The 15,417-nt window shown below is 43.8% G+C and overlaps 1 protein-coding gene across 2 annotated transcripts; it reads right to left on the bottom strand.

Annotated features, from left to right (window-relative positions):
• Window positions 1–951: 951 nt before the first annotated feature.
• Window positions 952–15,416, bottom strand: ndufaf6 (NADH:ubiquinone oxidoreductase complex assembly factor 6). 2 transcript variants are annotated; one of them, XM_030369938.1, is made up of 9 exons: window positions 15,126–15,416; window positions 14,681–14,780; window positions 14,211–14,333; window positions 14,001–14,057; window positions 11,510–11,612; window positions 10,873–11,006; window positions 9,367–9,468; window positions 4,942–4,998; window positions 952–2,132 (listed from the first exon to the last, which is right to left on the bottom strand). In XM_030369938.1, the coding sequence occupies exons 1-9, from the start codon at window positions 15,314–15,316 to the stop codon at window positions 2,004–2,006; spliced, it is 996 nt and encodes a 331-aa protein (XP_030225798.1). In that variant the 5' UTR covers window positions 15,317–15,416; the 3' UTR covers window positions 952–2,003. The 2 variants fall into 2 exon arrangements, with proteins under 2 accessions (XP_030225798.1, XP_030225797.1); XM_030369937.1 differs by lacking the exon at window positions 952–2,132 and adding an exon at window positions 4,522–4,789.
• Between the last annotated feature and the right edge of the window lies 1 nt (window position 15,417).

The following is a 15,417-nucleotide window of genomic DNA, read 5'->3' as shown; positions in this document are numbered from 1 at the left end:
AAGGGAGCGTCCATTGCGTCACTCTTAATCGGCGCAATGGAGAACACCTGCGGGAGAGGACGAGTAAGACCAGGTACCCTTTAAAAGGCTGTTTGATGCGCTCGTAGGAGAGAGAACTGGGAGTCTGAGCGGAGCAGGGAACCTCCAGGACCCGATACGGACGGACCGACTTGTGGATCTAGCGGACCTTCCCCAGCGGCCCCGAGGGAACCCTCACGCCCGGAAGACACCCGCCGACACAGAACACACCGCTGGAACAGCCATACCGACGGGAGCGACCTCCCTCTCCAGGGACGAGACCGGCCCGGCCGGAGAGATAGGGCATTGATCGGACCTTGGCGTGGAGTGATTTCCTGAGTGAGAGAGATATTCCTGGGGCCGGGTCGCCACAATATATATATGTATGTATATGTATATGCATGTGTGTGTGTGTGTATATATATTCATATATATATATGTATATGTACATACATATATATATATATGTATGTACGTATATACATATACATATATATGTATATACATATTCATATACAAGTATGTGTATGTATATAGACACATTCATATATGTATATACACATATTCATATATATGGGAATGTGTATACGTATATACACATATTCATATATATATGTGCATGTGCATATGTATATACACATATTCATACATGTATATACACATATTCATATATATATATATGTATATTTGTATATGTATATACACATATTCATATATGTATACACACATATTCATATATATATTACAAATATATATATATTTTCATACAACTACACGTGTATGTTACATCTTTTGGATACCATTCTACTTGTTGATAACATTTTTCCCCAAAAACTAAATAAGATACATCTCTACTGAGATGTTGACATTTACCCAAGTATTACAAAACGTGCGCACGCAGATACACACACTCACAGATCAGCAAATGGCAGCTCGGAGTCTACAGTGCTAGTTTGATGTTGTTTTGCTAGATGTAGCCCATTATCCAAACCACAATTTGATGATCGCATTAGTTTGTCCAGCCCAATACAACCAAAAATATATCCATCCATTTTTTACCTGGTTCATATTTTATAGATGTATTTTTCGGAAGCAAAGCATTATACATTTACAGAATCAAATCACATTCACACACCCAGGACTCGTCCACCACAACCACTCGCTTCCAGTGTGCATTCACCAGTGACCGACCAGTAAAAGATACAGTTCTTGTGCTGCCCAGAAAGACATCGCAGTATACCCAGTGCCGTTTTCAAGAATGAAGAACAATGACATTTGTGCCTTGCTTCGGCGCACTGTTACCCTGACCTACTAAGTCTGGGATTTCAAAGAAGTAAAGTCCTTCATAAGACTCCAAGTATAAATATATACATACTTATAGCACCTCACCAGAGCTTGTCGGGGTAATTGTAATAAATAAATTGTGCACAGCCTATGTTTGTGGATTAGTATAAACTACTACTTTAAACAGTAGTACCAGGACAACCCTACTGAACACACACACACACACACACACACACACACACACACACACACACACACACACACACACACACACACACACACACACACACACACACACACACACACACACACACACACACACACACACACACGGTTCATGGGTACCATAGCATATTAATGGAATCGTTGCCAGTCTTGGTAGACCTGGAATGAGTACACAAGGTGACCAATACTTTACCATAGTAATACCAGGACCAATGCAGAACAATAGCAACACTGTGCAACAGTAGGTGAAGGGTTGGCTTGAAAACAGTGGATGTCCGTGCTCCTGTGTGTTCAGGGACAGAAGCCGCCCACAACAAGCAGCTTTGGAGAATTGGTGATGGTCAGTGTTCTGTTCTGTTCAGACCCACACACACATTGAGACTCCACCCCCTCCTCAGTGAGCGGCCTGCCCCTGACTCATCGGGAGGGTGTTCTGTAACTCGGGGCCAGAGAGGGAGAGAGCGGTGGTCCGGCGGTCAGTAGGTCTTCTTCCAGGAGCGCAGGTACAGCTGGAAGGCGAGGAGGGGGTTCCTGTTCCTCAGGCTGGGGTGGAACACGTCAAAGTCGGCCCGCCGCACCTTCTGCAGGTAGTCCTCCAGCACCACCTGCACACCACAGAAGAAGAGCTCTGCCAAGGGGGTCTGTGTGCAGTCAGCATGCTACTGGGGGAAGCTCGCTTAAAAATGGAGCTACAATTTTGTAAGATAGAAGAAAAAAACGATTGGGATCTTTACTAACTTAACTTTTATATCTCATTTGATACAGTTATAATTTAATTGTAATAGAAAAGTCTGTCGATATACATGGGTTGAACTTTGATTATCATGATGATTATTCTATAACGTCTATAAAGGGGACATATTATGAAAACAAAACTTTTCCTGGGATTTGGGGTGTTGTTTTGGGTCTCTGGTGCTCCCACAAGCATGCAAACTTTAAAAAAGTTGGTACATGATTTTTTGAGTGAGATATGCATTTCTGAAAGTACCCCGCCTACAGTTACCAAACGAGCGAGCCAGTTTCGGCGCCCCCTCCTACGTAGGAAGGGGGCACATTAGAATATTACCTCCCACTTCCCCACCCCCTCCAATCAGAGCATAGCTAATAATTGTGAACCAGCGGACGAGCAGCTCCGGTGAGGGGAGCTCGGCGGCAGCCCGGCAGCTCAGCACCTGGGAGTACAATCCCTATCTCCGCCGGAGCTGCCGGACTGCCGCCGAGCTTTCTTCGCCGGAGCTCCCGCTGTGCCGCCGATCAATCTGGACTTCAGAGAGTCAATGCCAAAGTTCCTTTCCCCAAATTCTTCTCAACCATGGCCGAGATAACCCCATGGTCTTTACTTGTTGTGGAAGTACCAGAGACGTCAGACACATTCTTTATGATTCATAATATCATCAAAGGCACACATAGCTTTTGGCCATGATATTAGATATAATATTACATAATACCTATATATTATATAGATATAGAGCTCCAGGAGTCCGCAAACAGCAACAATCACTTCACCTCCATGCTGTGGTTCACTCTGACAGCTCATTGGTCAATGGGCAGCAGCTCATTTGCATTAAAGTTACAGACACCAGAAACAGAGCATTCTGAAGGGACTGAAACAGATGGGAATAGGGTAGGTGAGATTTTATTTTTCTAAAAGCAATTTCCAGCAAGCAGCTTCAAAAACATGTTTCTGGAACTCATATACTATGTTTACTTGTTGGGAGAACACCATAATATGCCTCCTTTAATATACACCATTTATTTAGCTCAAGCTGTAGGTTACTTGTAGCCAGCTGTTGCTGTCTCACAGTGGTGAGGGTTTGTTCTCCCCACTGAGTAAACAACCGCAAGCAGAATAAACAACTCTCCCTCTACCTCTCTCCATCACCCTCTCTCTCTTACTCCCCCTCTCTCTCGGAGAGAGACGTACCTCCCGGAACTGTCATAAAACGAAAACTATTTACGCAGTTTCAAAATACCATCACCTCAATTAATTAACTCAAGTCAACAAAAGACTCAAAGGGCCGCCCCTCTGAGAGCAGGACTGAGTTTGGCGTACACAGGCTTGTCTGGGGTTGGATGTTCCTTTCTAATTAGGAGATAAAGGACTCACTTTGTGTGTGGGGGCTGCATGGGCACACAGAGAGGCGAGGAGAACCAGGAGCCGGCAGCACATCAGTGCTGTGTCAGGCCACGCCGCACCACATCACACGGCAACAACATGAAATGAATCTCAATGCGCACATTCAACTTTCAGGAGGGGCGTTGGCGCGGAGAGCAGGCGACACGCACACACACGTGCACCAAAGAGCACGGCATATGCATTATATATGTGAACACGAAAGACACTCAGAAGAGCAGAGCAAACACAGGTACAGAACGCACACACACACACACACACACACACACACACACACACACACACACACACACACACACACACACACACACACACACACACACACACACACACACACACACACACACACACGGAATATTAGCTGATTTTTTGGAAATATCACAGAGCTGAAGTTGAGATGAGGTAAGAAAATTCTCTGCAAATGTAAATAATTGATATAATTTGCGGCCGCATTAAGAGCCGGCAGAGTGCGTCAACAATAAACAGCCAGGGGAGGAGAGAGGAGAAGTGGGGTGCCAAAGTGCTGCGTGAAGGATGCACTCAGGAGGGGAAGCAGGTTGATGTAGTGGACAAAGAGGCCGGAGGAGGTGGAGGAGTAGGGCTGTGAGGCGCTCATCGACACAGCGCTCACACGTGTCAGCAAGATGGCCCGACGCCGCGTGAGCGCAGATGTTTTTTTTGGTTTCCGAGGTTACGCACATCAGCCGCCTCCTGCTCTTTGGTCATGTGGCTGTGCACAAGGGGCATTATCGGCTTCCATTAAGGTCTCTCTCTCTCTCTCTCTCTCTCTCTCTCTCTCTCTCTCTCTCTCTCTCTCTCTCTCTCCTAAGTCGTATGAGTCATGCCGCGCATGCTCTTGAGTAGAGAGGAGGGGCCTATTTCTATCTATAGAAATCTGCTACTTCATATGAAGGATATTATCGTTTATTTATCGTTTCTCGTTAAAATTTGTTTGAAGTCATTTATATATTTATTTATTTTCAACTTCAATTGTGACTGTTTTAGGGACAGTGTGATTTGCCCACACACATGAAAAATAAATAAATTCAATAAAAACATTAACCATATATTTAACCCTACGAGGGCAAAAATCCTTTCATCACCACTTTGTTTGCGTTGTTTAAATACCTTTATGTTTCACGTCAATGGAGCAACCAGTGGGAAGAGGTGGAGAAACCAGACGGGTGAGGAGGATGAAGAGGAACCAATAGTGTAATGTGAGGAAGGTCTCACCGCGGCTGAATTTACTGTGTGCGTGCGACATGCGTGTGTGTGTGTACCGTTTGGAGGAATGCAGGGGCAGCAGAGGCAGGAACGTTTTTGCTGAAGCTCCGAGCCTGTGAAGAGGAATCAGACAAACAAAGCCATTACTGTCAGTTACTGAGGTGTACACTTATATATATAGCTGTAAGCAATACAGCTAATTGAGGCATCTAGCAGCGGCCTCAGGGCATTAAATGATATCCCTGCTCCTCAGAGACAATATCCTATTGGTTAAGCATATTATCTCACATAGTGAGACTGTGTCAATAAACACCCATCATCTTTGAGAGGACAAAGTTGAGCTCCACAGTGCGTAAAACTTCTCTCTCTCTCTCTCTCTCTCTCTCTCTCTCTCTCTCTCTCTCTCTCTCTCTCTCTCTCTCTCTCTCTCTCTCTCTCTCTCTCTCTCTCTCTCTCTCTCTCTCTCTCTCTCTCTCTCTCTCTCTCTCTCTCTCTCTCTCTCTCTCTGATATTTTGTCATTTCTTTCCAGAGATAACGCGGTTGGGATGAATGCGGGACTGGAGCCCTGAGGCTGGAGAGAATCAGCTGGCAGCGGGGCCCCTTACCCTGGGTCAGCCCATGGCTGGTAGGGCTTCAAACTGATTGGACTGGGGCTTGCTGGATTGGGGATATTAAAAAATAAACTTGATGGCTTGTTTTTGAATATTGATCTCCATCGGATAACAGCCCTGTGCACTTGCATTATATTCTTCCACAGCTCTGAATGCTGGGTTTCTTTAGGGAGCTTTTCTCACTCTTAGAAGTCGTGGTAAGCTGATAGAATCCACACTTTCCTACTCATGAACACATTTGGATCTTTCTGATTGTGTAAAAAACGCTTCAGGCTTTCTCTGTTAATTAAAGTTCAGCCATGCCAAAATGTCGCATGGCCATGAAAGTCAAACTCAAATTAAATTTCTGTATTGTCAGGCTGGAATTAATGTTTCTGGAGTATTCTATCGATTTTGAAAGGGCAAAATGCTGGCCGTTTTCCTGTTCACCGTCAATGGCAATGAGCAGTACAAGGTCATCAGCAAAGCATTTTGTCAAAGTAAAACCTGGTAGGACTGTGGATCTTTGTAGCTGCGGAGTGTGTGTGGTAGATGACTGGCCCGAGTCAGACTGATTGGACTCTGGGGCTGGGTACGGCTGCACACCTGTGGTGCATCAAACAATCAATGCCCATAGGTTAAACCAGCCATTACCACACACACTCAGATCTCCTACATGGCAGCCTGTTACACCTGCTATGAGGATAATTTATCCTTCAACTTCTACAATAAACCGGGTTTGCTCGTCACCACCCTGTGTCCTGGGGTGCATCCGAATACTAAGTATATACTATTTCTGTGCAGTGTCTACTACTTGACCATTAATGTAGTACACACTACAGCTATGCGTAGAACGCCTCAGAATGCTTCCGAACACCACCGGATGTTTGTAGATGACGTATTTCCCCTCTGTACGCTGCACATCAGATGCCAGCAAAATTAAAGTCACCTGCGATAATTTACTGATTTTTCTATTCATATATATTGAATTGTGGGATAGCGTAGTGACCTACCGTTGTATACGGTGGCGGTAGTACGCATTCTGACATTTTTGCCTACTACACAATGCGTACTGAGCATTCGGACGCGCTATATTTGTGACGTACTACAAAATGCCTACTATATAGCAGGCAAGTATGAGTTTTCGGATGCAGCCCGGGTTTTGGAGGAACCCAGTAAAGTCTTAGTGGTGTTCCTTACTAGGTTCGACCCTGCACAACAGCCAGCCTAACTCAGATGGATTTGTTTTACATATTTAAGCCGTGTCGGCCTAAATATCTGCTATGATGAAATCAGCCGATTTATTTCAGATTACTTGTTTACACATTGAACAATGTGTAAACAAGATAGTCACTACTCTGTTTTTTTTTGCTCGTTCCTAAATATTCACACAATATATCACCCGTTATGTTTATTTAGTCATAGGAACGAGCAAATTATGAGATTCAGGTTGTTGAGAACTCTACCCATACTGTTCATGCATGTCAATGCCTCTGATACACAAGAACGTCCAGTTTATTGTATTACTATTACTTACATTACTACTTCACTTTTTAAAATAGCTGGTTGCTTTGTTTCTGATTTTAACATTTAACATTTATTATTATTAGTCATTGTGTTTACTCAATCATATGATTTCCAGCCCATACCCCTCCCCATCTATCTGTGAAATGCTCCTTTGTACCAGATGGAATAAATGCTTTTTAAAATCCACAAAGCATGAATACTTTATATTTCTGTTTTATGTACATGGGCTTTTCTCAGTGCGGTAAGGGTAAAAATATGGGCCAATGCGCGATCCTTCGGCATGAATACAATCTTTGAGGGAGGACATGACGTCCAAAGACAAATTCTACCATTGGGTAGCACCTTTCCTATGGTGCTAATTAGACCCATTCTCCTGGAGCTTTGGGAGATGAATTTGTTTCCTTTTGAAAATAGGTGTTTTCAACCCATTACTCAACACCCTTCAAACCTAGCTCCAGGGAAAATACTGGGATAACCTTTGAGGCAATGCTAGTTTTGTATACTTTTCACACAAGCAGAAAATTCCCGTATTGTACCCTCACACATGGCACAGCAAAGGGACAGTCCAGCTAATGGCATTATGCACACATAAATTGTTCTCTGTATTGAAACGCGATCGGATCACCTGAACCGCATTGGCACGTTGCGATAATCGGTTGCGGCTTCAAATCGTCCTCAGCTGAGTGTTGTGATTAGTTTGCTCGCTGCACATGATAGCGTCTCACGTCAGACAGCCCTGACCCTTTCCCTGCCTCACCCAGCAACGCTCCTGGAACAGTGTTCCAGACACGTCACTTGGTCTTGAGGTGCAAGATTGGTGGCACAGATTTTCCAGGATCTCGATCCGATTCCATTCACACCAAAAAGGTGCACCAATGGCTGAACAGTGGTAAAAAGTGTTCAGTCCATCAGTCTTGATTAACTAGTTATTTACGCTCTGTCGTACAGGGAATTCCAGGGGTCCAAGAAGAATTTAAATATTATGCAATTTTCAATTTGAGATAGTTGTTTTTAGGTGAGGTTCATCCTTTTGTTTAAGAATGTAGCCTTTACAGACACTAAGTACTGAAGACGAATGTGCATACCGTTTGGATCCATCTATTTTCAGATAAGATCTTTTTCTCAAATAATTTCTCAGATTTCGACAATTTTTTTTTTTTTTCAAAGCTGCGTTTATCTGTGTATGTTTTCAGTCCAGATTTTGCTGCTGTTGTCTCTTAATGTAATTCATGTTTGGCACTTCTTGATTTCAATGGTCGGGCTATGAATATTGGATCTCTAAGATATTCACTGCTTCTTGTTATTGCCAAGTGCTTAGCTTGATCCATCTGTATGGTCTGGGTATACGGATCAGCCTATTGGGCTGAGTGTGTGGGTGGTTTCTGATTTGGAGGAAGAAAGTGATTTTGCAGTGGTTTGATAAGAGGGTCAGAGGCGTGACTGTGAACAAGCAGGGTCCATGTCTTTGATCATGTATCTACAGTGCTGTTGCCAAGGGATGAACTGCAAGAGTATAATCCCAAAGAGTCCCCTCTAACATCCCCGTTAACTAGGGAAAGACTCAGGCTTTGACACGGTTGTAAAATATATTTTCAATTTTTTTTTTTTTTTTGGTTTTATCATGGTTATTGGTGCGAAGCAATTATGGTGCTGCTTCGAACAGTATGAGTCTCTCTCCCTCTCGACAAGTTTCGAGTTTTAAATTCCATTCGGGATGGATGCTGAATGTAAGGATTAGTCTGAAAGACATCCTGTCAGAGAGTTCTGTTATTATAGATGTTAGATGTTTTGGATGTACAGATACATTTTGCACTTAACAATGGATGTTTTGCAAAATATGAAGGCTTTTGAAAATATTTTGCATTTGCAAACCCAAATTCATGAAATACATTCGGAAGCCTTATTTTGTGCATTTAATTCTTTATGAACACTCTGCGTATAACCACTTCCCAGATAAGCTGCACTGAACACTGGTGATATGCATTTCAAGACAGTTATTACACATTTCACTGAGCCAGAGTGACTTTACTCTAAGCTTATGAAGCCAGTACATATTATCAACTTCCTGGAGTCTTCTCCAACTTCCTGTGTTAAGATATCGGCGGGGAGGAACCTGCTCTAACTTCCTGTATTCAGTTAGTGGAGGAACATACTCCAACTTCCTGTGTACAGTAGGGGAGGGAGAGAAGCCTACTCCAACTTCCTGTCTTCAGTAAGTGGAGGGGGAGGAGCCTGCTCTAACTTCCTGTCTTTATTAAGTGGAGTAACCTGCTCTAACTTTTTGGATTGAGTTCATGGAGGTGGGGGAGGAGCTGCTCTGACTTCCTGTATTCATTAAGAGGAGAAGGAGCTTTGATGCTTACGTGTTCCAGGTGAACATGAGCTTGGCTGGCGATGTCGTAGATGACGTCGCGTACGTTCTGTTCCCGGCTTCCACGGATGAAGTCTTCCTGTGAGGCGCCATGCTGGTGACACACACAAACACACACACATATTGGTCCAATGGATTACTTGTTTTTTTCACTCTTTTCAATACCTTTAATCAGATACTTGATGTGGATGTGTGATATTTAATTAGCATGTTTGAGTTCTGGACAGGGACACAGAGTTCTCAGCGGACAAACTTATGGATGGGTCATAGAGCAGAGGTAACTTAATGATGGCCTCATGTGTAATGCCAGATGAAATACAGGACAGTGGGGGCGTGATTCACTGTGTCCAATCAGGGATGGGTTTACTTTGTCTGACTGGCCGCCACACAGACAAAGTTTTAGGGGGAGAAAAAAATCTCTTAAAGTCTCTGGACCAAAGGAATAGAGCATGCTCTTCAATTTTATATAAGAGAAACTTACTGTACTGAAGGCAAGTGTATGTAAACAAAAACGGTAAAAAAATAATTATAACAACAGGGCCATCTAGAGGCCAAAAGGAGCAACGCAGGTTGAGGAGGGGCATGAACTGTTCAGAGCTAGAAAGTATCAATATCTTACCGGATGCCTTTAGGACAAGTGAACTTTCTTGTATAAATTGACGTGCTTGCAACTTTAACTCAACTTTAAAACAATAACTCAAGCAGAACAACCGTAAAATAAAAAAATAAAAACTCTTCTCTAATAATAAACCAAACAACAATAACTTCCTGGATCTTAGGGAGGACAGTAGGGAGTTCATTAGTTACATCATTAATCTTAAACCACCAACACTGTAATACTTCTCAGAATGTCACAATGCAATGAGCACTTGATTACTTCCAAATTGAGAACAGGGAACGGATTACATTGTTTATAATATATTAGCCTAAGAAGAGTAAGCCTAAGAAGGGTAATGAAGGTTTAGTTAGCAGCATACCGCAGTGATTTTGGTTTGACGATGTTCCCTTTCAACACAAAAAGGCTTGTTGAACAAGGACCCAATATGTGTGAAACATTATCCAATGTGTAAACATTGAGAGCCAAAATAAAATAAATAGTTTACTAAATGAGCTTTTGAGACTGAATTAATCATAGTTGATATCATTGTTTGAGTTCCTAGATGTTTTTTTTTTTTGGTTTAATGTAATACGAAGTAGACAGCAATAAGTGTGTGTTTGTTGTTGTTTCATCGACTCAAACCAAGCACATCCTCAGTTAAAGACACACCTTCCAAAGGCTAGCCCTGTTTTAAAGGAGATGCAAATCCGAGCCGCGCTGGGCTGCCATGTCGGGTCAAACCAAGTCAAGCCAGGCCAGTATAGTAGAATGGAAAAGGCCACTCATTGGTCACTCCTCCATTCTCTGACCTATCTTTTCACTCTGTGTGCTGGCCTCACATTCATCATGCATGCCCCAGGAGCCCATGTATCTGCCCCTTGATGAGAGGATAGGACTTACCAGCATGCAGACGTCCATGGGCAGATAGACCTTTCGCCTGCTGCTGTGGTAGGGTACGGCGCGCAGGCAGGTCACGATGCCCTGGGCCTTGCCGATGTGGCTTGCTGCGTGGTCAGCATGAACGTTCTTCACACCTGGGAACACAAACCAACCACACACACACACACACACACACACACACACACACACACACACACACACACACACACACACACACACACACACACACACACACACACACACACACACACACACACACACACACACACACACACACGTGAGGGCGTGCAACACAAGCCTATACAGTTGCCGATACAAGTAAGCCGCACATGCATCACAGACTCAACAGAGAACTATTATAAACAAACGTTTCCCCTATAACCGTATGGTGCAATGGTGAATATGTGACATCCAATACATCAATCAACAATCAATACATTTTTGCTCCTTTCATAGCTAAGCGACGTGGATGCGAGGCAGAGAACAGTCACAACATAAGATGATGAGCAGATTCACTGGTTGTGTCACCAGTAAATCCTCTGAGAATTAGATCCCGGTCTCTTGCGTGACAGGCCAAGACAATGTCCTTTCCACCCTAACATGAAGCTCCTCCGTTGCATACATTAGCTTTTCATACCGAGACTCTCCAACAGGAGGTAGAGCAGCGAGGACTGGGTGTTCTCCGAGTACGCCTCCAGCTCCTGGAGGTTCCTGTAGGCTCGGTCCTCCATGTCTTTCTCCTGTGGACACAGAAAGACACACAACCTTCCTGAATACTTCCCAAAGCAACGAAACCTCCCTGAACGCTTCCTAAATCAACACAACTGTCCTGAATACTACTCAAAGCCATACAACCTTCCTGAATTGTTCCCAAAGCAAAACAACCGCCATGAATACTTCTCAAAGCATCAAAACCTCCCTGAATGCTTCCTATATCAACACAACCGTCCTGAATATTTCTGAATCAACACAACCTTCCTGAAAGCTTCCCAAAGCAACACACCCCCTACCCTGCCATAGTAAGTGCATAATTTCAAACATTAACCACTGGAAGACAAACAAAGCATTTTTTAAAGAATGGCATTACACCGCGTTCACACTGTGCACTAGGGCTGGGTATCACTATGTACCCCACGATACGATACTATCACGATATTTTACCCACGATAACGATAATATCACGATACAGCGATTCTGCGATTATCGATATATTGCAAGAAATTTCACCCACGATACATCACGATATCTGTGTCACTGAAGAAATTCAGAATTTATTACAAAAACATTTTATGCAAAGTAACAGAAAATTAGAAAACAAAATAAATGCAGAAAACATTTCATTGCTTAGTTTCATTCGCTCTGTTTACAGTGGATGTATCGCAATGGCGAGGCGCACACAGCCTTTAGCCGTGTTCTGTAAATATTCTAGAACACACGGGAGTCCTGGAGCTCTATATCAAAATATTATCATATAGCCTACATAGATATCTATATCATATAATATATATTATAACCGCCAAAAGATGTGTGAGCCGATATTATGAATCTCAAACGACCGCGTTGGGTTCTCCGACGTTCCTGGTTCTTCAACGTCCTCATCAATGTGAAGTAGACTGAACCACGACAAGGAGGAGAAAGGGATTGTTCCCGGGCAGCGCTTAGGCACCTCCGCCTCCGGCGGTGGTCCCTCAGCGGGTCTCAAGCTGGAGACATTCGCCGCCAACAATCCCTTTCTCCTCCATGTCGTGGTTCATGTTCTTGAGGGAGTCAAAGCCAAAGTTCCTTCCCCCCAATTCATTCTCAACCTTGGCTGAGATAACCCCCAATACGAGTCTCGTTGTAGAAATACCAGAGACGAGAGTCCGACAGAACGGTTACCCAAATAACAAGGAAGTGTACAACACTTGCGATACAGTCCTGGAGCTCTATATCTAAATAATATCATATAATACATAGAAATCTATATCATTTAATACATATTATCACGGCCAAAAGCTTGTGCGCCTCCAGACGATATAATGAATCACAAACGACTTTGTCGGGTTCTGCGACGTCTCTGGTTCTTCCACTTTCACATCAACCTGAAGTCGACTGAACCGCGCGCTGCCTGCTGCCGGCTGCCCGCTGCCGGGCGATGGTGCCTCGCGGCAACCGGCGGCATGACGCAGTTCATGTACTTCAGCCAGTCAAAGCCAAAGTTCCTTTCTCCCAATTCCTTCTCAACCATGGCTGAGATAACATAACCCCCACAACAGTCTCGTTGTGGAAATACAAGACACGTCAAAGAACCGACAAGAAACACTTGCGTTACAGTGTGTGTATTCACACAAACACACACACATGTGGCGCTCGCACGGTCGAGTCTCATTGGCGGGCCAACGTCTCTGGGCGGGCCAGGCAGAGTAAGGGGAGGAGCTGAGATTCCTGATGACGTCAAGAATAGACATTCCAAATCAGCGCACTTGAGCCTCCGTTTTTTCAAAGGCGAGCAGAACAGCTAGTGCTCGTTTTACACCAAACGCAAGTTTTAGCAATTGGGGGACCATAGGCAGGCTAGGGGAACTCATATTTATGTTAGAAAACCTCATAAAGTGAGATTTTCTTGTCATGGGACCTTTAAATATCGATATTTGGCGTCAGCATATCGATAACGTCCCGCAAGACGAAATATCGCGATATGTCGCAGTATCGATATTTTGGCACACCCCTACTGTGCACGTCTGTCGATTGATGACGGGGGGCGTGTCTGACGCATGGGGGACGCGGTCTGATTGGATCCGTCACTGCCAGAAAAGTTTAACAATCCTCAACTTTTTGATGCAGGCAACGGAGACGACGGAGCGGATTGACCCACAATGCATTTCGAGAGTGCCTGATGCGAAGTCTATGAGATCCATCCAGGGACGTGCACAGTGTGAACACGGTGTTAGAGCTACCAATGAAACTGAATTACATGTCTAATCTACACAATCCTAGCAAAAAAACCAAAAGACTATCAACCAAAACAGAAAAAAACGACAGAACAGACTCCAGCTTTAGAGCCAGCCCACTGACTTTACACAGTGTAAAACCTGTAGTATACTATCACAAAAACACAGCGACTAAAATCTGGTTAGGGTGTTTCTTACCCTCTCTGTAATGATCCTCAGCAACCATCTCTTGGTCAGACCGTGTTGCTTCACCGCCTGCAGAACCACACACATTGTACAGTCTGATGAGTGTCGGTTGATGCAACACAAATATAAAAAAAACATTTACTTTATTCAAAGGGCCTTCTTTATACATAAAAAAGCCAACAGCAGTCCCATCTCCTAGAAGAGACACAATGTAATGCCAACCTTCCACAGCTCCGTGGAGACCGGCTGTAAGGGGGCGTCATCCCTGTAGATCTCCTCTATCGTCGCCTTCCAGAACTGCATGCGCATCAGACCAATCGTCTTCTGGGAAACAGAGTCTTTGACCTGTGTAGGGCAGAAGCATCAGCAAAGAGGTTGGCCATAAAATCACATCTAACATGCATTGTTTATGAATGGCTTTATACATCGCTTTACGAAAATGTATATTCTAGACCAGACAGACTTCTTAAATAAATGATTATATTGTACGTACATTATTATTACTAGATACTACATATGCGTTATAACAGCATAGTTACGAGAGATTATTGAATTTATACTAATCGTCACTACTTTTAACAGCAGGAATGGTGCTGGTGGTACTTGTAGTGGTTATATTATATCAACCACTACAAGGCAAATAGCAAGGCAAACACTGTCTCCAGGTAGAGGCTGACAGCTATAACACCTGCCTGGGCCAGCTCCACGTTGAAGGCTCTCAGGGCCAGGGATGAGCGCCGGGAGACCTCCGGGGACAGCAGAGAGCACACAAACCCGTCATAGTCTCGCTTCCTGAAGAACAAAACGAGTAGAATGATGTAACAGTTGCCTGGAAGTTGTCACGGTACAAATAAAGGTGCAGCAGCCTATATAGTATTTCTCGTTGGAGTCCCAAATTAAATTAGTCTCATACCGGTGGATCCTTAACACATGGCGATTACACATTCATCCCACACACAAACACTCTCTCACACACCCACCCAACCCTACACACTTGTATTTGAAAGGGCTACTGTTACTATTCTTACTATAACTAGTAACTGTGCTGATGTCTGAAATGTATTATAATTCATGCATAGACATATTAATAAATTGTAATAGATTAATCATAATTCTAACGTCTACAGTTAAACTTACCTCACAAGATCGATGCAGTATGCCTCGTTGTGTTGTGAGTCTGTGTTTGAGTGGGATGAACCTCGCAGGGCCTGTATTTCAGCCGATCTCTGAATAGCGATTATATGTGGCGACAATGTCCCCGGGAGAGCGTGAAAAAGCCAACCTTTACTAGCTAAAATGCCATGCCGTGCACCAACACTAAAAGCCATAGTCACAACATACCCTTCAACTCTCACCCTTACAGTGTGCTACATCACTAACCGTCCTCCCACCAAGCCCCATGGTTCCGCTTAGATATTGGTCACAACGG

Source organism: Gadus morhua, chromosome 11, assembly GCF_902167405.1.
Source record: "Gadus morhua chromosome 11, gadMor3.0, whole genome shotgun sequence".
Classification (NCBI taxonomy): domain Eukaryota; kingdom Metazoa; phylum Chordata; class Actinopteri; order Gadiformes; family Gadidae; genus Gadus; species Gadus morhua.
Note: the sequence above shows the minus strand (reverse complement) of the source record. Positions and strands in the feature narration are given on the sequence as shown.